Source organism: Gymnoscopelus microlampas (assembly GCF_963454915.1).
Source record: "Gymnoscopelus microlampas genome assembly, chromosome: 5".
In the NCBI taxonomy this organism is placed as follows: domain Eukaryota; kingdom Metazoa; phylum Chordata; class Actinopteri; order Myctophiformes; family Myctophidae; genus Gymnoscopelus; species Gymnoscopelus microlampas.
Genome location: NC_139942.1, coordinates 15,089,136 through 15,113,818, shown reverse-complemented (window position 1 = coordinate 15,113,818; position 24,683 = coordinate 15,089,136). Strand labels below are relative to the sequence as shown.

Here is a 24,683-nt window from a genome sequence, read left to right as displayed (position 1 = left end):
ATTAATCACTCATTGTACGATTTTCCAACCCGGCACACACTGCAAGTGCGTCTGGTCGGCTACAGTGCCTGCAGTGTGAACAAAGTCTTAGTGCAGAGGGTCCAGTGTGATCACTACACCTTCTATGTTAGTGAACTAGTCCTGGACCTTAGGGCTTCTCTTCCCCACCTCGTCTCCACATACTTTGAGGCCAGCAGCATGGCAGTGACACCAACAAGCTGGAGCTGCTTTTGTGAAACTGGTTGAACCTGTGATACATCACAACAACTTATTAAAAACAAACAAAAAAACACAAGAGCAGATCAAATGCTCTTGTGTTTGATCCCTGAATTAGTCATGGGTGTGTTTGGGCGTTACTTTAATTCAGTGTTTATCAACCTTTTTTGTGCCAAGGCACACCTGGCTTAGCCAAAAGATCCCAGGGCACACCTAGATATACGGTATATATATATATATATATATATATATATATATATATATATATATATATATATATATATATATATATATATATATATATATATACATATATATATATATACATATATATATATATACACACATACACACACACACACACACACACACACACACACATACACACACACACACACACACACACACACACACACACACACACACACACACACACACACACACACACACACACACACACACACACACACACACACACACACACACACATTATTGGGCAGGTATAAAGAAACCTTGTCCATTACAAATATATACACTTGGGTCAATTCAAGTTCTTCTTTGGTAAGTATATTTGGTACCCAATATACTTCTAATATCTGATAATAATATCTAATAATCTGATCCTGATAGCGTTATTGCGGACGCATGCGTTGTTGCCCACTACAGACGAACACCAAAACTCTCGCCCCAAAACAGTCACCCCTGGGGAAATCCGGTGATATTCACCTGGTATTCCTAAACGTAACCTCATTAAACTATGCCTAACCTTATTCCTAAACGTAACATCAGTAAAACTAATAATATGGCTAACCGTGAACTTATTTCTAACCTTATCCTCAGTAAAACAAATACAGGAATACAAGAACCGCTGGTCCGCGAAAAGAAATGGGGGCGAGCGTGTTTTGGGGCGAGTTTTCCGGTTATATCCACGGCACCACGGCTTGAGTTGCAAGAGATTCTCTCTCCGTGGCGTGGAGGAGTAATTAAACACTAACGTTGACACAAACACACTGGATTGATTTAGAAGCACTTTATAAGAAAACTAACACTTATGTATTGTTTTATTGTCGGACATTCATCATGGCAGGTTATAACATGGGCTTTTGGGACAGGACAGCCCCTCTTAGCAGGTACGACGTTCAGTTTCGCCGTATCGACCCGTTCCGACCCACTTAGTAATACTGAGTGCCCTTATACAGTACCAGGTAGGACAACATATTTGCATTCCTATGGGTGATGGTCGCTACACTGAATGGACTCGGCCGTGGCTGGGTGTGAAACGGATGATGGCCGTATCGATTGGCAGACAATGCTATTGTTCTCGAGGGTCTGGTTTCACACTTTCTTCAAAGCCCGTGGTACACCTCGCCAGTACCCGCGGTACAAAAGTGTGACTTCTACCAGGGTTGATAAACACTGCTTTAATCAATCCAATCAGAGTATCCGCTGCCATTCCCTTTAAGATCAGCGCAAGATGCAGTGCTATTTTCAGTGCATTAAGCAGTGAGACCAAAGAGACAAGCTACTGCTGCCCAAAATATCTGATCTCCAAGCAGTGGCGTAATTTGCCTAGGGTTGCTGGGTTATGAGAACCCATACATGGGACTTCCACGCAAGGGGGCCATTACTTCATTAATTAATTAAAGTTGATTAATTTATGTTTTTAATAAATGAAAATTTTACACAGTAAAGGCATCTGCTGTTATATTTATTTTGGTCATTTCCAATATATTATGTAGCCTAGGATAGGATTATATCCCCATAATAGTATTCATATAATTTTCCGCAATAGCCTTTACTCATTGACGAGAAGCGTGGCATTCCGGTGGTACTGTAACTGGAACACTCACCCCAAAACACACACACACACACACACACACACACACACACACACACACACACACACACACACACACACACATACACACACACACACACACACACACACACACACACACACACACACACACACACACACACACACACACACACACACACACGTACGTTGTGTCCCCCTCTCAGCTCTCCTACTGTCTGACTCTCCTCAGCTTCCCTACTGTCTGTATCTGCTACACTGTCTCCCTCTCAGCTTTCCTACTGTCTGTCTCTGCAACAATGTCTCTCTCTCAGCTTTCCTGCTGTCTCTCTCTCCTACGCTGTCTCCCTCTCGGCTTTCCTACTATCTGTCTCACCTACATTGTATCCATCAGCTTTCCCACTGTCTGTCTCTGCTACACTGTTTCCCTCTCAGCGTTTCTACTGTCTGTCTCTGCTACACTGTCTGCCTCTCAGCTTTCCTACGGTTTCTCTCTCCTACACTGTCTCCCTCAGCTCTCCTGCTGTCTATCTCCCCTACACTGTCTCCCTCTCAGCGTTCCTACTGTCTGTCTCACCTACATTAGTCTCTTCCTGAATCAGACTCAACTTTATTGGCACATCACAGGTTTACAGGTGTAAAACAGTGGGTGCAATTTGTTTTTGTGCAAGCGTTTTTTTTTCTTATTTCCATAAGAGAAAGGATTCATTCATTACTCTCTCAATTATAGATTTACTTACAAGGCTTAAAGTTAAAAACATGGGTTGAGACAACTATGCTTTCAAATGCAGTCTCACCCTCCTAAATTCTCTCTGATTTGAGCCTTTCAGCACCATGGACAGTGTCAGAGAGCACAATTGTATTCACTGTGGAGATTTCACAGAAAACGTTTCCTTTTTCTTTTTCAATTCATCATTGAGGTGAGCTCTGTTCCAGTTGCAATGCTCATTTCAGTGTAAATTAATTGAACATTGCAATGTTCCATCCATAGTATACTATAAACAATAAGAATAAATCAGACTTCAAAACACATCAGCCTGGATAAAATATAGCGCACAGCGACACAGGTCTTACAGTTTTTCAGGTTGTCACAGTGCCTCTCTCAGGTTGACGATGTACACACATCACATTTTCTCTTGTAGACTTGCATCTGGAAGTCCATGTTGGTTCCTCCCCGGTGGAACCAACATGGTTCCACCTCATTCACTGAAATTGAGGTTAAATGTTAATGCTAGGGGGTGGTAAATGGTAATTGCCATCCCCTGGGACCATAAATGATGCCCCTGATAGAGATAAATGCATTTCTTTTTAAAAGTAGCTAAAATAAGTTTGACAACAAATAAGGTGTAACAGCATCAACAGACGGTATCTTTGTATTTGCAGCTGATACTGCTGTTCAGCTCTGCTGGCTAGATGGGGGACGTTGAGATGGACAGTAGATGTGAAGTTACACCGTCCCCCTCCTTACCACCTGTCCACCCTGTGAACCCACCCTCCACCCACCCACCGTAAATCACCACCCACCCATCGCAACACCACCGTCATTTCCGTGAAATTTTGCACACACATTCACACTAATCCAAGGAAGAAATGCCACTTGAAATTTGTCAAATCAGCCTGGTGGCGCTATTCTCGTTTTTACATATAACTGCACCGATCTGTGTAAAACTTGGTATGCGCACTCCCTAGAGGCCAAGGAAAAAACAGATTTTATCAAAATATCACACAAATCGGTACACATGATCTCTATAGTCATGTGATCAAGACGGATCTGTTTCATATCCCATCCTGATTGGCTAAGATTCACATCTTAAGTTTGCAGGAGTGGGCCGCTTTGAACAACATGCCGCAAATCATGAACTGCGTCCGATTGCGCTGAAACTTTGCAGATACATTCGTGCTATGTTGAGGAACAAATCCCACCCTTTAACATTGCCCTATTAAAGCGCCACCAGGGGGGCGAATTTTGCAAAACTTTGTTTTTTTATATTACTCCTACAAATTGTGTCCAAACATCATGCAAATCGATACACATTATCTATCTCACACAAAAACCTACCTGACCTGGCGGAGACCTGTGCTCCGAGGAGCACTTTTTCTAGTTCGTCATTATACAGGGAAATCACCAGCATCAGGGATTAGGAAAACAGCAGATAATCACAAAATGTTCTCTACTAAACTGTCTGATGGAAACAAACGTCTGCACTGACAGACTCTGCTGTGTACTACTGTGCTGTGAGGCCCACAGTGACAGGAAACACACGTATGCACACACGCACACACGCGCGCGCACGCACGCGCACACACACACGTGAATTAATTCAACCCGACTGGGATGGTTGATCATCCCGCTACTGGAGGACCTTTCCTAAAATCACCGCTAGAGGGCAACATTATCAAGTAGCTAGACATTGCACATTCATAGACCGTGCTTGATTATTGTGTCATCAAAAACTACTGGCATGAAGACAACAACTCTCAGACTGAATGTTGATCACCTTAGTTTCTCTGGGGATTTAACTTCATTTAAACCACCATATACTTAATGAACTGGAGGCGTGTCCACATAAAAACATAATTTTGTCAATTTCTGTATACTTTTTTGAAAAAAATCTTCCTCCTAGTATAACCATAATAGCTGATGATTATGTTTTAGGGGGGAAAAAATCACTGAAAACCACGGCACCCCGTCTTTAAAGAATTGATGAATTATGATCAAGAAGCCAATTCAATAGGCTTTATTGGCATGACATTTGGCAAGTGTTGCCAAAGCACATTTACAATTATGACAACCTAACAACATAAACTCTACTGGTTTTCCCTTTGCACACACCCACGCACACACACACACACACACACACACACACACACACACACACACACACACACACACACACACACACACACACACACACACACACACACAAATCATATGACATTTTTCATCTATGAGCTTATATATTTATATATATCATATATATCTTATGTACTGTAGGCTATATGTTTTTTTTGTTTTTTCAAAATAAATGGGCCACGTACAGAGGCAAGTCTTGCCACGGACGTGTTTGTCCGTGTACGGACATGTTGATGACCCCTGCATCACATATTCCATACAGGACCCACCTGGGTCGGTCTTAAATTCTGATACCCTCTAAAGACACAAGACGTCTCAAGACATCTTAATACTTGTGAGACATTAGGTAATTGCCTAATATGTTTGATAATGTTTCATGGTGTGTCTAAAGACAATATTATCCACGTAACATGAACTGACAAAACATTCAGTAAAAATATAATGTGTCAAATGTTTGTTCACCCATGACTTGTTTTTAGAATACCATTTTAAACTGCTTTCATAACAGGGTTATGAACTGGCAAAATGAGCCTGTCTAGGTGTCTTAATAAGCAACATGTCATGGCAGCAGATGACAAGGAACTGGAAGCAACACTGTATATTAAAAAAAAAAGAGATTTAAAAGAATAATTATAGGCCTGAGTCCTCCGAGTGTCTCTGCCTGACATCTGAATGAGGAAACCATCTACCTGCCGTGTTTTTCCGGGGGCAGAATAGTATAAAGCATGGGACCTTGTGGATCATAAGCCAAATTCTACTCTTAATACTTTTAATATACTCTTAACTTCCATCCTCCACTCACACCTTAGCCCCGTCCCCGAGCAAGGAGGTGAGGATTAGATGTCTTCAAGGTGGGCAACACCTGACCAAGCGTCATGTCCAGTGGTGGGGGAAAGTACATTTTTTACTTGAGTAAAAGTATCAATACTGCAATGTAGAAACATTCTGTTACAAGTAAAGGTAAGCAAAATTAGTAAATTATGAAATGAGTAAAAGTATAAAAGTATTAGCATCAAAATATACTTAAAGTACCAAAAGTAAAAGCACTCATTATGCAGAATGTTTCACAAGTTTCACAAGTTATCATATCTAAAAAAACAATAATAAATCCTTTGAAAATAGCTGATCTACAAGCTCACAACATGTCGCATTGTGTCGCGTGGAGAGCTTGTAGATCGGCTATTCTGAATTTTCATGCACGCACACGCACACGCACGCGCACACACACACACACACACACACACACACACACACACACACACACACACACACACACACACACACACACACACACACACACACACACAGACACACTCACTCACTCACTCACTCACTCACTCACTCACTCACTCACTCACTCACTCTACAAAAACATGAAACAGCCATGAAAACACCAGTGGTGTATGAAGAGGAGGAACCAACATGTTTCATGGCGTGACTAAAAATATTTCCTGCTTTGATAGCAGGGACATAATCTGTGAAACTGGGCCTGTGTACATACCCTCATCAGCACACATGTCATGTCTGTGAGAATGTGTTGCAACGTCAAGGTCCTAGTGTAGGCTACTGATGATTGACTTTTGATTGTATTGCTCGCTACAGATTACAATTTACAATTTAGGAATTTACTCTGCTATGCCTAAATCTTATCCGGAGTATTTGATTGAATATTGATTGAATACTTTATTTAGAAAAGACATGGAAACAGTACATGGAAGTACAATTCACAATACAAGGTCCTCTAAACTGGATCGCTCATAAATGCACAATGGCTTATTTAAAATGAGATCCCCACGCACTCAAATCTCATACTGAATGTTTGTGAATCACCTTAGTTTCTCTGGCGATTTAACTTAATTTAAGCAACCTTGTTAACATGATGAGCAAGGCACTTCCAATGTGCTCCAACACACACACACACCAAAAAAATATCACATATGACATTTTTCATCTATGAGCTTATATCTGCTATTTTTGATTAGCCAAAGTATAAAATGACACAAATGCTTTCCTGGTTTTAATGGGTTAATGAGCATGTCATACCAACATTGTTCAAACACATTTTGAAAAATTATATTGTGAATATTTAATATTTACCCTCTCCAGACACAACACGTCTCAAGACATCTTAATACTTAGATAATAAGATACTGTAGTGAATATTATACAATGGGTGTGAATAACACACCTGTGATCATATTGCATGCGTGTGACCTTAGTCAACCTTTGACATGTCTCTGAAAATTCATGCACCTTTTCTTATTGTAAGCATAGTAGTGTACTAAATTTAGGGAACTTCACCAAGTTCGTGTCCTCTGAGTTTAGGGAACTTCAGAAAGGTCGCGTCCTCTCTTATCTTAGTCTAATCAATTAGTGTTGAGCAATTTGTGTAGAAACATTGAAATATTTGCAGAAGAACACGGTTATCTACCAGGACCAGATGTTCATCTTCCAGCAAAATCAACGGGGAGGCCATTTTGCACCCTGCAACGCACTTGAGGCTTTAGCGCTTGTGCAAGAAGAAGATGACCACGGTTTGCACATACCTGAACACTTTTGAGACATTTGAGTTATGAGCAAAACATAAAGACCACACAGGCTTTATTAATTGCCCTCCACATAAGTCTAAATTGATTTGAATTCAGCTTTTTGTTCAGTCCCTGTGGCTGCTGAAACACAACCACTATTGGCCTTTGAGTTCGAACGTCGACAGTATTGTTTCACACGGCTGGTCCAGGGCCTGATTGTCAGTCCTGCGGCCTTTGCACACATGGTGCATGAAACCCTGGCTTATTTCGCACCACCTGAAGGCTGCCATCTTATGTGAACATTCTTTTACTCACTGCACTGGACAAAGACACTTGTGAACGTGGCTCTAAAATGCTCTTGCATCACTTGGCTAAGTATGGGCATAGGGTCTCCCTCTCAAAATTGCAGTCGGTCAGCTTTGTGCTGTCGAAGGGACAGAGAACTTTGGCTGCTGATCGTGTGTCAATGATTAAGCAGCGCCCACCTCAGAGGACTCAAAATCAAATGAGATCCTGGCTCGCCGTGGTCAACTACGTTCGACACTGGCTGCATGACTGCTCCTATCATGACAAAGTGTTGAGACAAAGTGACTGGTTATCCTCAGGATATTGTGTGGAACGAGCAGCAGATGACAAAATCCTTAACTGCATTGAAACACTCTCTGTGCAGTCAGCCTGCGATTGGCTTGCGGAGATACGGAGAAACTTTTCATCTATACGTCAGCGAGACTGGTGTGAGGTGCTGGCGCATAAATCTGGGTCTGGATTTCACCCTGTGGCATATCTGTCGACTTCATTCTCACCTAGTGAGCAAGGGTTGCCCACCTGCCTGCGCGGGGTGATGGCCTGCTCTATGATGATACAATGAGCTGAGAAAATCACTGTGACATGATTTTGCATGCTAATCACCAAGTGTTTATAATTCTTATCAAGGTTAGCTCCAACACAACCACAGCACCACATAACTGCTTAGAACAGTTAGCCGAGACAACGGGTGCACGCACAGACATTTCAACTGTCCTATTTGATGAAGGTGATTTCCTATTTGTTGATGGTCCATGCTCGAAACCTGCTGATGGTGTGTGCAAGTGTGGTTATGCCATTGTTAAGCTGCCTGACACCGTTGTTGAGTGCTACAAATTGCCATATATGTTGGCACAGTAGGCTGAGTTAATGGTTTTAATTTGCGCTTGTGAGCTCTCTAAAGGGAAGGTTGTCACAGTCACTATTCTAAGTATGCCTACTGTGTGTTGGTGGATTTTTGCAGGCTCTGGTTTTTGCAGCGAAGACAAGACTTTGTTTCGGCAGATAGGAAGCCCATTGCACATAAGCACTTGATCTGCCGCACAATTACCGTTGCACCTGGCCAATGATGCCGATGAAAAGGGACGCGTCTGCCTCCCTAGTGCATCATTACCTTTTATTGTCCGCCATTTTCACGGTTGTTCACATGCCGGACAAACAGGGGTAGTAAATAGAATCTTGTAGATCTCCTATTTTTGAAAACTAAACTCTCACCCTTTGAGGTGATCACGGGCAGGCCTTTTCCAACTCCATGGATTCATAACACTAAACACCTTGGTCCATGTCTCACCGGAGACATGGACCATTGTATCTGACTATACCGATGCTCTGATTAACAAATTGAATAGCGTTCATGGTAATGTCTCACTTTCTCTCCCTCTGCCGTCTAGTAGGTCCGTCTCACCCCACAGGCCAGGTGATTTAGCACTGGTGAAGGAACTGAAAGAAGTCCTGGGTGAGCCGAGGTACAGTGAGCCGACTGAGGTCATCGCTGTCACTAGAACTGCTGTCCTTACAGCCCAGGAGCCCAGGTGGATCCACGCAACCCGTTTGAGGCGGGCACCAGGAAATGAAAATGTTTATATATATAAAATGTCTAACTGTTATTCCCCAGGCCCCTAGGTCTTGCAGAGGATTAGAGGAAGAGGGCACCAGGGCCGAGGAGGGGGACATGTCTCCTTCTCCCGCACACCCTGGTTTTGGTCCAACAGAGAGCCCCCACCGCCGTACGCACCTCGAGGCAGGCGTGGCCCTCCGGCACCTCCAAGAAATAGAGTAGACAGACCCTGGTTGACTCAGGAATGCCACTCCATAATAATAATTGTTATGCCCTAACCCTAACCCTAACCCTTGGTTGTCTCAGCAGCATGTGCTGCTGCGTTTGTGCTCTGGGCATACTGTTAGTTAGTTAGTTTATTTATTTTGGTCATGATTTAGAAAAATAAACAGATAATTTTGGCAGAAAAGGTTTGGGCTGAAACAGAAACTTATTATGCCCACCTTATTAATAATTAAATTAAATTAAATGTCACAACAGAAAAGGAAACAAAAGAGAAAAATGTTTGTGTTGCAACAGTTAAACAGAAAAAGTAAATGCCATTTACTAATTGTTATATAATGTATTTTTACTCGTTTCATATTCATAATAATAATGTATCACTATTATTTATAGTAATAATAGTAATAATAGGTACTGTAAGAACTACCATATAACATGATATGAATGTTAATATGTGAGGAATTTGTATAAAGACAAAACAAATACTCCCACTACCATGTTTTATGTATATGAAGTGGTAGCTTCATACATATAAATATATTCTTGTTGATATTCATTTTTGTAGACTATTAGAAATAGATTTACATAGATATGTATGTATTATGCGCACACATATATACATGTGGATACGCACGTACGTATGCTTGTACGCACAATTACATATGTGGAAATATGTATTCACTATATCACTAGTTTGTCACTAGTGATTCTATATATCTATTAATTACTGTTGCCTTTTAAGTTATTTTAAAATTTCTAATGGAATTGCTCAATTTAAGTTTATTGTGTAGTTTATTTCATATTTGTGGGTCTGTGGCCCAGGGGACGTGTCCGCCTGTGGCAGGACACAGCTACTCATAAAAGTTTATATGATGAAGGGCAGCACTAACCATTCTGTTTTCTCCCAGACCACACCTGACACACTGGACTACGACATAACACCAGATATTCCTTCCTTTTCATTATATTTTTATTCAATGTATTAGAAAATTATGATATGCTTTTCTTCCTCCTATGACTGATTAGGTGTATACTGGTCTTCTTTCATTGTATAATGGTGTTGTCCTATTCAGGACAAAAGAGGGCAACTGTAGTGAATATTATACAATGGGTGTGAATAACACACCTGTGATCATATTGCATGCGTGTGACCTTAGTCAACCTTTGACATGTCTCTGAAAATTCATGCACCTTTTCTTATTGTAAGCATAGTAGTGTACTAAATTTAGGGAACTTCACCAAGTTCGTGTCCTCTGAGTTTAGGGAACTTCAGAAAGGTCGCGTCCTCTCTTATCTTAGTCTAATCAATTAGTGTTGAGCAATTTGTGTAGAAACATTGAAATATTTGCAGAAGAACACGGTTATCTACCAGGACCAGATGTTCATCTTCCAGCAAAATCAACGGGAAGGCCATTTTGCACCCTGCAACGCACTTGAGGCTTTAGCGCTTGTGCAAGAAGAAGATGACCACGGCACATCCTGCTACCACCATGAACTTTTGCACCCCAGATCACAATACACATATAGAGAGTCTTCCTTGATTGTAATCAGTTTAAACCGTCCATTTGAGACCGCCTCAAATGGGATGTTCCACATTGAACTTGTATGTATATATATGACTGTCTGTCTTTCAATAAATTAGAACATGTTAACCTTGGACACTTGTTTGAGACTTAATGTGTTCCCGATCGATCGCTCCTCTTCTTTGCTGCTACAACTGAGACATCACCTGGTATTTTCCTATGAACTTCTCTCATCCACATCATCTGACCAGACTTTGAATGACCTAGAGAAATAAAATCGCTACAGATACCTTGAGACATATTAGGCAATTGCCTATGTTTGATAATGTTTCATGGTGTGTCTAAAGACAATATTATCCACGTAACATGAACTGACAAAATATCCAGTAAAGTTACAATGCGTCAAATGTTTGTTCACCCATGACTTGTTTTTAGAATACCATTTTAAACTGCTTTCATAACAGGGGTTCAAACTGGCAAAATGAGCCTGTCTAGGTGTCTTAATAAGCAGAATGTAATGGCAGCAGATGACAAGGAAGCAACACTGTATATTTAAAAAAATAGATTTAAAAAAATAATTATAGGCCTGAGTCCTCTGAGTGTCTAATCACTTCCTCACTCTGCCTGACATCTGAATGAGGAAACCATCTACCTGCCGTGTTTTTTCCGGGGGCAGAATAGTAATAAAGCATGGGGACCTTGTGACCCATAAGCCAAATTCCAATACTCTTAACTTCCATCCTCCACACACACCTTATCCCCGTCCCTGAGCAAGGAGGTGAGGATTAGATCTTCAAGGTGGGCAACATCTGACCAAGCGTCATGTCCAGTGGTGGAAAAAAGTACTCCCATTTTTGAGTAAGAGTATATTTACTTGAGTAAGAGTATCAATACTGCAATGTAGAAACACTCTGTTACAAGTAAAGGTAAGCAAATTTGAGTAAAAGTATAAAAGTATTAGCGTCAAAATATACTTAAAGTACCAAAAGTAAAAGCTCTCATTATGCAGAATGTCCCGTTTCACAAGTTATCATAATGTAAAAAATATATAATTAATCTTTTGAAATATATTTTCAAATAGCCAAAGTATAGGGCTGAAGTGGTTAATGTATGTTTTGAGAGAACAGTTTCTCTGAAGAGTAGAGTAAAAGTGATGTATAAGGAACCAACATGTTTCATGGCGTGACTAAAAAGATTTCCGGCTTTGATATCAGGGACACAATCCCAGACCCAGAATGTTCCAACTAGGAGATTAGACAGTTGTCAGACGGTTGTCTGTCTAGACAGATGTTAGGCTCATTGTTTATCTGGTATCCTATAATTTCTTGGAGGCACTACGTTGTTCTCTCTGTACTCTACTTATGTGACTATTTACCTTGTTGCTTATTGACTAGAGTTCATTACTCATCTTATTCTGATCTCGTACTAGGCTCTATGCACAGCAGCCATTGTGAAGTCATTCACACTTCACAGGTGTTACCAATGATACTAATGAAGGCTCTGTTCCAAACAGAGTCAGGGTTCTGATATTGTGCATGTTGGCTCACTGGAAACTCTCTGCTACACCAGTTGGTCTCAAAGTGTGGTCCAGGGACCCTCATGGTTACTCCTTGAGGGGGTTACAAATGGACCCCTTACGGGTGTGTAACTCTGAGTGTGTACAAATGGGGCCAAATGGACCCGTAAGGGTCCTTTTGGTTCCATTTGTACACTCTCAGAGTTATGGGGGTCCTTGAAATTGAAAGGTTTGAGAACCACTGTGCTACACTAAATGGAACAGAGCCTTCATTAGAATCATTGGTAACACCTGTGAAGGAAGGAAGTAAGGAAGAGGCCCAATTTTTTTCCAATATGGCTGCTGTGCATCGTTGGGTGCAGCGTTGGCTGGCGGGCGTGGGTGGTATTTAAAAACTCTCTCTCTCTCTCTCTGCAAATTGCACACGTTTTACCTAAGTAAAATATCAATACTGCAATGTAGAAATACTCTGTTACAAGTAAAAGTACCAGTATGTAAAATGTACTTGAGTAAAAGTAGAAAAGTATTGACATCAAAATATACTTAAGTACTAAAAGTAAAAGTAGGTTACTCATTATGCACAATGTCCCATTTTTGTCTCCCCCTAGCTTTAGATTGGACCCCCCCAAGTCCATTTTAGAATAATACAAATAAATATTAAAATGATTAAAAATACTTATTTAATAGAACCTAAACTGACTTATGCATCATAAGTCATTAATAATGAAGAATTAACATAACACAGTGTCAAATTAGCTAGATTAGAGAAAAAGAAAGAAAAAAAACTCAAAATGTTGCAATGATGTATTTAACTTTGGGGAATCAAATATTTGTTGAAAAGGGTTAAAAAAAATTGCGCACGTTCGTGCGCATGCGGAGTCCCCCGCCAAACCCAGCCCCCCTTGGAATAAATGACTTCCAGCGCCACTGCGTGTCTTGGTTTCAGTTCCATATAGTCTGTATTCCCACCTTGAGTTAATAAACACTTTGAACCGATCTGTTCAGCCTCTGCCTCATCCTGCACTTGGGTCCTACATTCTGGCCTGAATCAGACCGTGACATCTACAAGGTGTGTAGAGGGAGGGAACATTTGCCATAAAAGCAGTCCAAGTACAAAGATAACTCAGGTCTAGTTCACTAAGTCTAGGCAGGGGTCTTCAACAGAGGGTTTAAGTGACATTGTGGTCAAGAAAACACACCTACATGTAGTGATTTGCGCCGAGCTGAGATCAAACCTCAGTCTCCTACTCGGCAAACCGACGCACAACCTACCGTGCTAATAGAGCTGAGACCGTTTGACAGAGTTGTTGTGGCCGGGTCTTGTCTGGGGCGCGTGACTCCATAGTCTAAACCAGTTGTGCATGATTGGCCAATACGCTTGTGCAAGGACGCGCTGTGATTGGCCAGTAGCCACTTTGAGTGACAGTTGGGGCAAACGCTCTCACCAAAACATTATTTACTATTCTGTCCCTATCGGTACATAACTCGAACGGCGCTGAGTCAACTAGCAGACCATTGGCCGGTCGACGCGGGCACTCGCGCCTGGAGGCGCTCGGGCGCGTCTCCTCGGCCTCAAGGTCTGCTGAGTCGGCGCGCCTCCGTCATGGTCCAAAACTATACTTTATCGGCGAAAAGAAATAGTCCGCGGTTGTTTGAAAAAGGCACTTCCGCGTTGGCCACAGAAGGGGGCGTGTTTATAGCACAACTGGTTTAGACTTTGTAATGTCGCGTCTGGGGCACTACATCAAACATTTCCTGCATGCAGCCAGTAGGCCAAGCAGGAAGTACCTTTTCAAATTATCCTCATGGTGGCGCTATATACCATTTTGCTTTTCATTAACCATCCATTAACAATCCGTTAATAATTTATTAACCATTTATTAGCCATCCAATTAACCCATCCTAGGAGAAAGCAAGGCCATGGTGGAGTTTCAATGAGAGATGAGAAGCATCATTTCACAGTGATTGTTGAATTTTCAAGAACAAACTATGTCTGATCAAAATGTAATTATAATATTTATATCAACTATCTTTCTTTGAACAATCTTTCTAATAACTACCTATGCTGCTACCTACTGTACAGTACATCTATGCACTCTATCGCTCTTCTGCATTGGATTGATGCCACCCATGTTCAATGACAACATAAAATCATCCATCCATCCATCCATACTGTACTTTCCTTGTCTCTGCTCGACACATTCTTATTCCTAACTATGTTTACGAGGTAGACAACATCTGAACAAGCGTCAGACTAGACCTGAGACCCCTGACATATCGCATGTTGACGAGGATGAAATAATTGTTTATCAGTATGCGACTAGAATGGTGCTTAGTCGGTGACAAGGTGACACTGTCAACTTGTGCATGTCAAATGTGTAGCTATGCTCGCTTTTTTAGACGTGTAAACCTGTGACGTGACAATAAAGTTGAAGTTGAGAATGTGTAGCTATGCCTTATCATGTTCTTGGCAAACAAACAGTTTCACCTGAATTAAAATGTGTATTATGTTTCTTTGGAAGTTTTTGGTTTCCTCTTCGGACCAGTGCCATGTTACCTTCCTTGTACCGATTGAGGAAACAAAAAACTTCCAAAACAACGACAACTCAAACACACCCACATCCAGGCCCGGCCCCTCAGTTGCAAAGTCTGCCCCCTCAGTTTAAGTTTTAATTCAAGTTTTATGAAAATAGCAAAAAGTAAACCAAAATATTGGCTGATGAATATAATTAGCATAGAGATGACATTAGCAGTATTGAAACTCTTTCTGTAGCGTTTTTCCCTATAGGCTAATATAATCATCTGACGTCTAATTTCCCACTGTACAATCACCGGCAGTAGGCCTACTTAAAATGAACGTCGGATTGGTTTTCTAGTGATAATAGGATACAACAATACAGCAGGATATTATTTCATATCTTCCATACACAGCCATATGAACACTCAATGCATGTTCAAGGACCGATTATCTCGGCAGTCGCACAATTCATTATGGATGACTATTATATGCATGGCCTGATGAATCTGTAGAGAAGAAACAAAGGAAACAGTCATATAACATAATATAAACTCTCCATTATGCAAATATAAAGAGACATTCAATCGGCATTCCCAGCAGGCTGTGACAATACTGACTATTTGAAAAGTGGTCCTTGGTGCAAAACATCTTTCTCTGTCCTCCTGTTTCCTGTCTCATGACATCACTTTCACATCATTCAACATGCTGACACGTGTTTACAGGGGGAGGCATGCGTTAATCCGACAGACCTTTTCTCCGACTATGTGGCATCCGCGTGCGGTTGGTAGCACACTTGCAGAGCCACTTTTGTCTTTGTCTCTATTTGTTGCTACTACACTGGCTGTTATTCTGTATGTCCTCTCATTATTGTTCTTTATCGACGAGTTCAAACAGAATGTTATTTAGATAGCATGTTGTTTAGACAGATGCTACGTTCATTGTTTACATGGTATTCTATAGACCCCTTAACAGACGACGTCACACTGATAAGAACCAGTATGCGTGCAACCAGTATGCGCGCAATGAAACCCATTCTGTCAGGTCTCGCTAGGACGCGCCTCACTAGCCAACACACAAGAGGGGGTTGGGGTGTGCTGAAACCAGCACACCCCGAAACAACAGGTTGAGAATTGATTGCATGAAACAATCACCTGTGCATCCAGTCTGAATGTTGGTAAACAAGTAATTGGTCTATAGTTTTGAATGTACAGAATGTTATTCAGATAGCAGACAGTTTGATCATCTATTAACCTATTTATGTTTCTACTAACACTGGTAATTTGTTAATACCATTACAATTGTGAAATAAACAGCCTATTTATTTATTTATCTATTCATTTAACGAATAGTTATACTATGTGTTAATAAATAAATACATACAAAATCATTGTTTCAGTAGAATCTGTAATGGCCTGACGAAAATAGAAGAAATTAAAACACTCCTAATTTCTACTACCCTCGATAGTTTCAGCAAAACCTATAAACCCTATGAATTTAAACCCAATAAGTGTAGCAGTGCCGTTGCACCCCAGATAGCGCGTGCCCCGTGCCGAGAAGTCTTCAGACCAAATGTAGCTGTGAAACTATTAACCTCTCTGCACTGCGAACACACTCTAAAATGCCTATTTCTATTTATAGTAACCTTTGTTGCATATTTTCTCACTCACCCAAGTGTCCGCTGATAAGATCAAACGGCTCGTATGAAGAAATCCTCTTAAAACTTCTCTCGTAGAAAAGGGTTTTTATTTAACACTCAAGCTAATACAGGCTTTTAGCTAAAATACAAATCTATGTATGAAAAGGCAGAATTTCTGATAAGACAGACAACAGACCCCTAAGCTCTATCTCCTCATTTCCTAAATCTAAGGTGCCTGGCACAGGCAGAAAAATATCCCCAAATTCAACTTAATTCAACCAAGATACGGGCAATGCCATGAATTCTTGTTTGAATGTTAAAATCTGAATAATATTCCTCAATTCCTGTGAACTGCACGGTCATTGACAAACACATCCCCAGACCAGTTCTGGAAATAATCTATCATTTCCCATGCAATAAGGCTGCCTAAGATTAAGCGACCAAGCAATCGGTAATGCTAGGAGCTGACAAAATTCTCTGTTTATTCAACCAGATTATGGGCAATGCCAAGGTCCCAGTTGAATACAGCAGAATCCACTATCGCTCCCCGCAACCTCGTTGCAGTGTGGCCGCCAAAAGGAACTAATCAGAGAGAGCTAAAACGGGAGAAGTCCGCGCAAGGCTATGTCCGTCGCCCGGTTAAAAGGCACAAACAAGTGACACCTCACACAAGCTTCTCTACCAAACCCCCCCAGAACAGAGATATACAGCAGTATTTATACATTTTGGCTCCATCCGACACACCAAATATGGGATCGCCTCCCTCCGGATTAGATCATTTCAGTAGCTAAACCTTATATGGTGCTGGTTAGATTATTTCAATAGGAAAAACCTAATATGGTTTTTCCCTCTACCAGTTAAAACATTTCAGCTGTTGACAGGGCAAGTTGGTCATGTGAGCAAAAAGTACAGTTTGTAGCAAGTCATTGCGTATGAGGAAGTTGTGGCTGTGGTGTGACGGCTGGCATCAAGGAGCAGAGTTAGTGTCCACAGCAACAGTGAGTTGATTGGCGTTCCAACGCCTACGTTGACGCCCCCCGCGCTTGTTCCTCTTCTTCAGCAGAGCGCGTTGCTTGGCAAGGTCAACCAGCTGCCGCGGGGTCAACAAAGGCCGCGGAATGACAAGGCCATATCTTAGCCCAACCATGACAAATCACACCAAAGGTCAAGTGGCCTAATTGCCCCTGAAATACTGAAATTCCAGGCCTGGTAGCTATGCTCATGTTCTTGGCAAACAATTTCACCTGAACTAAACCACAGTGTCCCAGACCCATAGAGAGAGAGAGAGTTCTGACACTCGCGTTCACTTCATCGGGCCAGGTCTTCTACATAGCCGTCTATTGGCGAATAGTGACAAAGCCCTAAACCGGACGTTTATGGAATGCACTGAAGTCAACAGCTCCTTGTAACTATTTCCATTTACATGAACCACATGACCGGTGCTATTTCTGCCCCCTCATTGGCAGAACTCTCTAATATGTTTATGTTTATGTTTATGTTTATTAAAGGATCCCCATTAGAGTCACACAAATGAGCCTCTAGTCTTCCTGGGGTCCTGCACAAAGCAAATACAATACAAATAAAATAAATACAAATAATAGTACAATAAAAGCAAACAATAAAAATGAATAGAAAAAGACAAATTAACATGTTAAAATCAAATCCAACAATCCAGTCAAATGAAACAAATACACAAATAACAGTTACATACTTGCCAAGTTACTTGCAAGGTATCTCTTGATGTGTTTTTTTAAGTAATGTTGTTATGGATTGTACATAAGATGTGTTTGGGCAGAGCATTCCAGAGTTCTACTGACCTATATATACCAGTGAGCACAGAAAATTAGTTTTTGGTGTTGTTTTTGTTCTTAAGTTATCAGAAGCTGCTCCTCTGGTGTTGTACCCATATTCAGAAGTCATGTGTAACTGTGACATGTGTAGCCAAGCTAGACGGCTTATTGGTAATATAATACAAGGCTCTGTACGTAGTGTCCTAAATGTTATGAGGAAACGACAACAAAAAAATTCAAAGACCTCTCAAACTGACAACTCAAACACACCCACATTATTTCCCAATTCACTATCTAATCCATCAAACCCACATTATTTCCTGGTTCATAAATGTATATATTGTCACGTTTGCCCGCTGTGGTGGCATTCTCCCTGAAGAGTTGATGACAACAAGATGCTGTCTCTGCCTCTGTTTCTCATCCTTCTGACAGGTAAAAACAATTCAGTATTATTCTGTTAGATGTGTGATTGTGAACCATAAGATTCTACATATGAGTATTTTTGGTAGTGATCTGCAGATCGATACTCAGTATTGACATATCGATACTGAGTATCGATACGTCGATAGATACTGAGTTTGGTACGTTTGGTATTAAAGAGAAGATGTCTTTATTAAAGAGACGTCTTTATTATTTGTTTTTACAATTAGAATTCAGCTTCCCTTTTATAATGGGGAATCCTTAATCATTTCAGATTATTCCCAATTAACCATATCAGTGAGCCAAAAGAATCAGTATAATTACAAAATCCCTGGAAGGAGGTCCCTGATATGTGTGTGGTTTTAACAAGTGATATGGACATCGAGAACACCTGAACATCTACTTAATTAACACATGGATAATTGCTGCTGTCGCTGCTGTGTGGCACTTTATTGTTGCAACATTGCTGTCAGGCGTAGAAAATGGTTTTAAAAAAAGCAGTGACCAAATTAGGATCTTTATCTTTAAGAAAGTGCAAATGTGCAAGTTTTATTTTGGAATTGTAATCGTTTTTTAATTGAGATGTATTATGTTAATTCATAAGTTTTTAATTTTCACATTTTATTATTTAATATTTCTTTAAACAAACTTGTTTTGTTTTGTTTTGCATTTATGTATAAATTGCTGGTATGAGTCTTGTGATTGTGATGCCCCTTCAACAGTACTTTTTGACTTTTTTCACACATACCCATTTAAATAATGATTAGCAGTATGGTATCGGTATCAGTTTTGAGAAAATTGGCACAAAAAATCTGTATCGTATAAAAAAATTAAAAAAAGAAGTATATCGCACAACACACATTTTGGGATAGTTTCATTATAAATTGGGCACTTGAATTTGTAACAGATTTTTGGCTCTGTTAAAAAACTTTTACAACACTTTAAACTTTTAAAGTGTAAGGTTGACTGTATAGAAGGAGAATGAGACAATGTGGCTCTGAGTCCAGAACCAACGGTGGTTCCTGAGCTCCGAACTCGATGCCTATAAACGTCTGTCCACACCAGGGAAAGTGTTTCATTAATTCACATTAATTTGAACTGCTGTTTGTATCATGAGTACATATTTTATCAGCAAATGAATAGTTTGATTAATCACATTGTTTATTCGTCTCACTCCCGGTGTATAAGGACCTTGAGAATCTCCCACTGAAAAACTGTCTTCTTAAAACCTATAAGACAGGCTTTTAATAATCTCTTATATTTTTGCTATTTTGGAAGCTCATGCCTCCTTAATCAATGCATGAAGAGCTAACAAGCCTTCTTGTCCAACCGGGAAAAACCTTCCCCGGTTGGACGTACCGCGTGGAAGGAACACGTTATTCCAACCAGTTCCTTTCCCCTCCATCAGGCGCCCCGGTACCTACCCTAGGGGACACGGGGAGAACATGCAAACTCCACACAGAAAGGCCCTTTCGCCTTTTAATAATCTCTGAAACATGTCTCCTTCTCATTTACAGCTGGAGTGACAGCATGGGACAACAACTGGGACCAAGTTTTGAATCGTGTGTGTCCACGGGGCCAAGCTGTTTCCAGCATCTCAAGGTACAGAAATAAATAAATGAATGAGGACACACACACGTACGCACACGCACACGCACACACACACACACACACACACACACACACACACACGCGCAAATTGAAGCATCGTTTCATTGTTGATAGTACAGAAGGCTATGAATCATTCCATCACTTTCATTTGTTTCCAAGCGCTCACCACAACCGTCATGAAGATCGCCGCTGGACTGTCCGATGCAAGGCAGCTGTGACCTTCACACAGTGTCACTGGTCAGGCTGGGTCAACAATTTTGATCATCCCATGAACTTCAACTGCCGTGACAACTTTGTCATCACTGGGATGTACAGTTATCACAGCAATCGCCACGAAGACAGACGGTAAGAACAGGTTGCATGCAAGCCGATTTGTCATGAAAAGCTGGCATGAAATATAAGGCATTAGCATTAGGGTATTATACAAAGGACTATTTAATTTGCAATATCGGCAGCTACTGTGTGTGTGTGTGTGTGTGTGTGTGTGTGTGTGTGTGTGTGTGTGTGTGTGTGTGTGTGTGTGTGTGTGTGTGTGTGTGTGTGTGTGTGTGTGTGTGAAATGACACTACGGGATGAGTAGGACAGAGGCCAGGTGCTACATCCACCCGGAGCAGAAATGTGTGGGGAGGGCTAATTGGCATAATGACTAGAGAAAAAAGGTGTACAAATATATGTCATCTAAAAAAACAAAGGGGGGAAAAAAATAATTAATTGGATAACATATCCAATGTGAGACTGCGTGTGAAATATATCAATATATCAACCAATAACTCATACCAAATATCAACAACGTATTAGAAACAGGGACAAACCGCAACCACCAGTCTTTACAAACACCTTCACAGAAAAACAAGGGCAATGTCACAATAAGCAGACATGGCAACCACCAAACACGCCCCCATTCTACAGCCACGCCCCCACCATATATATATGAACAGAAGTGCACGCCCACAATTCAGTCTAAACACATCCCACAAATGGACAGGGTGTTTCTTAGAGAGTGTTACACACACTCTCAAAAATGCAATGGATGGACAACCCCCCCTCCCCAGCCACGTCCAATGAATAAATAAATAAATACAATATAATTTCAGATGGCAGTTTCACTGCTGTATGTCGCCTCGACTGGAAACACATGGCTGCCATGAAACACACTGGGTGAACAACTGGGACCAGTACTTCTCCTGGAGAGTTCCTGGAGGAAACTACTTGACAGGCGTGTACAGTTACCACGATAATGGCAAGGAGTAAGTACAGTCACAGCCCCACGTTGTTTTTTTCTTTGTCTCTCTAACTGCAATGTTGTTCTTTATCATTTATCATTACATAATAAATATTATGTAGTTTCCCCTACAGTTAAAGGTAGGGTAAGTGATATTTTGGGGTACATGTTTTGTACTATATTCTGATAGTAATCATTGCTACAGAGCGTTTGTTTGGTCACGGGGGTCTCTCCAGCTCTTTAGGAAACGAAAAGAATATAGTGCATTTTCAGGTAGGTGACAAACTTTAAGCCAATCAGGAGAGAGCACTGAAAATGCATTTTCTGTTTAATAAAGAGCTGGAGAGACATGGGAGACTCCTTTTACTGAACAAACACTCTATAGCAATGAGTACTATCAGAATATAGAGCTATTTAAGACTTATTTTAACCAAAGTAAAGCACTTACCCTACCTTTAATAAAACATCAACTAATGCACAAACTTGGACACATCATCAGTGTTGTTACTTGCAACAGACACCCTCCTCCAGGCGACCCGACCGAGGCTGATCAGACCCCGGCCTGTGTCCAAGTGGCATGCTACTGCCCCAACTGTCTCTTGGGGGTTAGAGACAGAGCTAATTGGGTGTTAGGGTTAGCCTGGCACTAGCCAGACCGACAAAGCGGATCCACTCACACATGGAACGTATGGGAGTGAATCCACGCCCTCAGTCTGGCCAATGCCAGGCCAGGTTAGGTGAGATGTTGCAGCAGATGTTGGCGACACTAGGAGGCTCTAGGCTACCATTATATTGGATATAATATAATTGCACTGCGTTGTGAGCTTGTAGATCGGCATTTTCAAACATTTGAGTACTTTTGGTACATTAAGTATATTTTGATGCCAATACATTTTGAACACAGGCCTTTTCCTTGTGACAGAGTATTTTTTATATTGTGGTATTGTTACTTTTACTTAAGTGAAATATCTGAGTACTTCAACCACCACTGGTTGCAAGTGGTTACAGTTGCAACTTGTTGTGTCACGAATCATTGTTGTGGACTGGGATGAACAATCACAACAGAGCAAGAAGGTGGACTGTGACTCTTCCCTGATGTTACGCAGTGGTGGAAAAAGTACTCAAATTCTTTACTAGGTAAAAGTACCAATACTGCATTATAGAAAGACTCTGTTACAAGCAAAAGTCCTGAATTAAAAATGTACTTGAGTAAAAGTACAAAAGTATTGGCATCAAAATGTACTTAAAGTACCAAAAGTAAAAGTACTAAAATATTTGAAATAGCAGATCTACAAGCTCACAATGCGTCGTGATGCGACGCGTTGTCCCCCACTACAAATAATTGTAGTAAAAGTACAATATATTTGCCTCTGATGTAATGGAGTAGAAGTAAAAGTATTGGAAATTGGAAATACTCAAGTAAAGTACAAATATCTCAACATCGCACTTAAGTAAATGTACTTAGTTACTTTCCACCACTGATGTTACGCAAACATAAACATTGTAGTTTTGTTAATGAATGATCATCACACTATTCACCTTTCATACTGATTCACATGAGCTAAATGTCTACACCAACTTCTTTTGAAGTGACATTCAGTTAACTATGCTGTGTTTTATATTGACAGGGATCGTCGCTGGCGTTTCAAGTACTGCCAGGGACGTACCCGCTGAAGACCAAGACCGTGGCAGCAATACATTCTATGATTGTCTGTAATTGCCCGTCTATTCATTGTATTATTCATTTACTTTCAGCTTCACTCTCATGACTGTATAGAGTTGGTTCATTATAATCTCACATTGCTATGAATATGAATGGGTGTTGTAGCAGAGACAGTAGCGTTCATAGCAATGAGGAATGTAAGAGAGCCTAAACACTGTATCAGGTCCATTTGGTTAAATATGTATCCATGGGGTTAGATTTGTATCCTCTTAGAACTCCTTCTTGTCAGTCTCCCGAAACCTTCCAAGGCAAACGGGCACCGAACCTCTGAATTCCAGGTTTATTTCTTTATTATACTTTATATCTCTGTCAGCTGTTGTATCAAATAAATATCCAAGCATTTAAGTGGTCATTGTTTATTATCTTACCAAGGAAATACTTAATTTACACAACAGAGAGCCCCAGTTATCTGTTCCACACACACACAGTGGTGTGTTGTAGGTTTTTTGGGGGGTATACGATAATTATTCCCTGCACAACATGCGCGATACGCTAGTGCGTTTTCAATGGATGAAATGGTTATTAGACTGTAGTGTATACGCTTTTTTCCCCAAAAAGTCTGCACTGTATACAGCGTGACACGGTAGAACACACCACTGCACACACAGACAAACATATCACTTTGGGGTTGCCAAGTCTGTTTTTCAAGAGCAGGGAGATGACTATATGCCCCTGAAAGAAAAGGCAGGGGGGTCTGAGAAGACCTCCCATAAAGGGTTGTCACATTGAGTCAAGTCCCAATTTTATGTATGTATTATGTGCAGGATCGAATAACTAAACAAAACAAACAAACACACAAACAAAAACACGTAATCTCTCTAGATGTTTTGGGCTTACTATTTAGAAGGGCATTCCTATCTATAGAGAACTGGCTTTAACAAGAGCTGTATCAAGTGCTTTAGTACAGTGGTTCTCAACCAGTGGTCCGGGAACCACCAGTGGTTCTTGAGGGGGTTCCAGGGGGTCCCCAGAAAAAGGTGTTAATACATTTCCCCCCCTTTATCCATATCGTATACGTTGGCTATTCAAAAATAGCAGATATACAAACTCCCAGTGCGTCACTTTGTGCCGCGGTGCAAGCTTGTGTATCTGCTATTTTTTGAACATTTTCAGGGCCCCTGGTGTTTGAAGAATTGTGTAGAATTTTGCATTTTTTAAGACAAATCTTCTCTTCTGGGACTTCTTGGCACAAAACATTTTCAGGTGGGGGTCCGCGGCCAAATGTAT

The 24,683-nt window shown here is 40.9% G+C and overlaps 1 protein-coding gene across 1 annotated transcript; it reads left to right on the top strand.

Moving 5' to 3' along the window:
- Window positions 1-18,860: 18,860 nt before the first annotated feature.
- On the top strand, window positions 18,861-23,566 carry LOC311046287 (hemagglutinin/amebocyte aggregation factor-like). Its single transcript, XM_084058507.1, has 5 exons — window positions 18,861-18,912; window positions 20,418-20,502; window positions 20,671-20,856; window positions 21,606-21,758; window positions 23,362-23,566. The coding sequence occupies exons 1-5, from the start codon at window positions 18,876-18,878 to the stop codon at window positions 23,405-23,407; spliced, it is 507 nt and encodes a 168-aa protein (XP_083914633.1). The 5' UTR covers window positions 18,861-18,875; the 3' UTR covers window positions 23,408-23,566.
- Window positions 23,567-24,683: the final 1,117 nt, after the last annotated feature.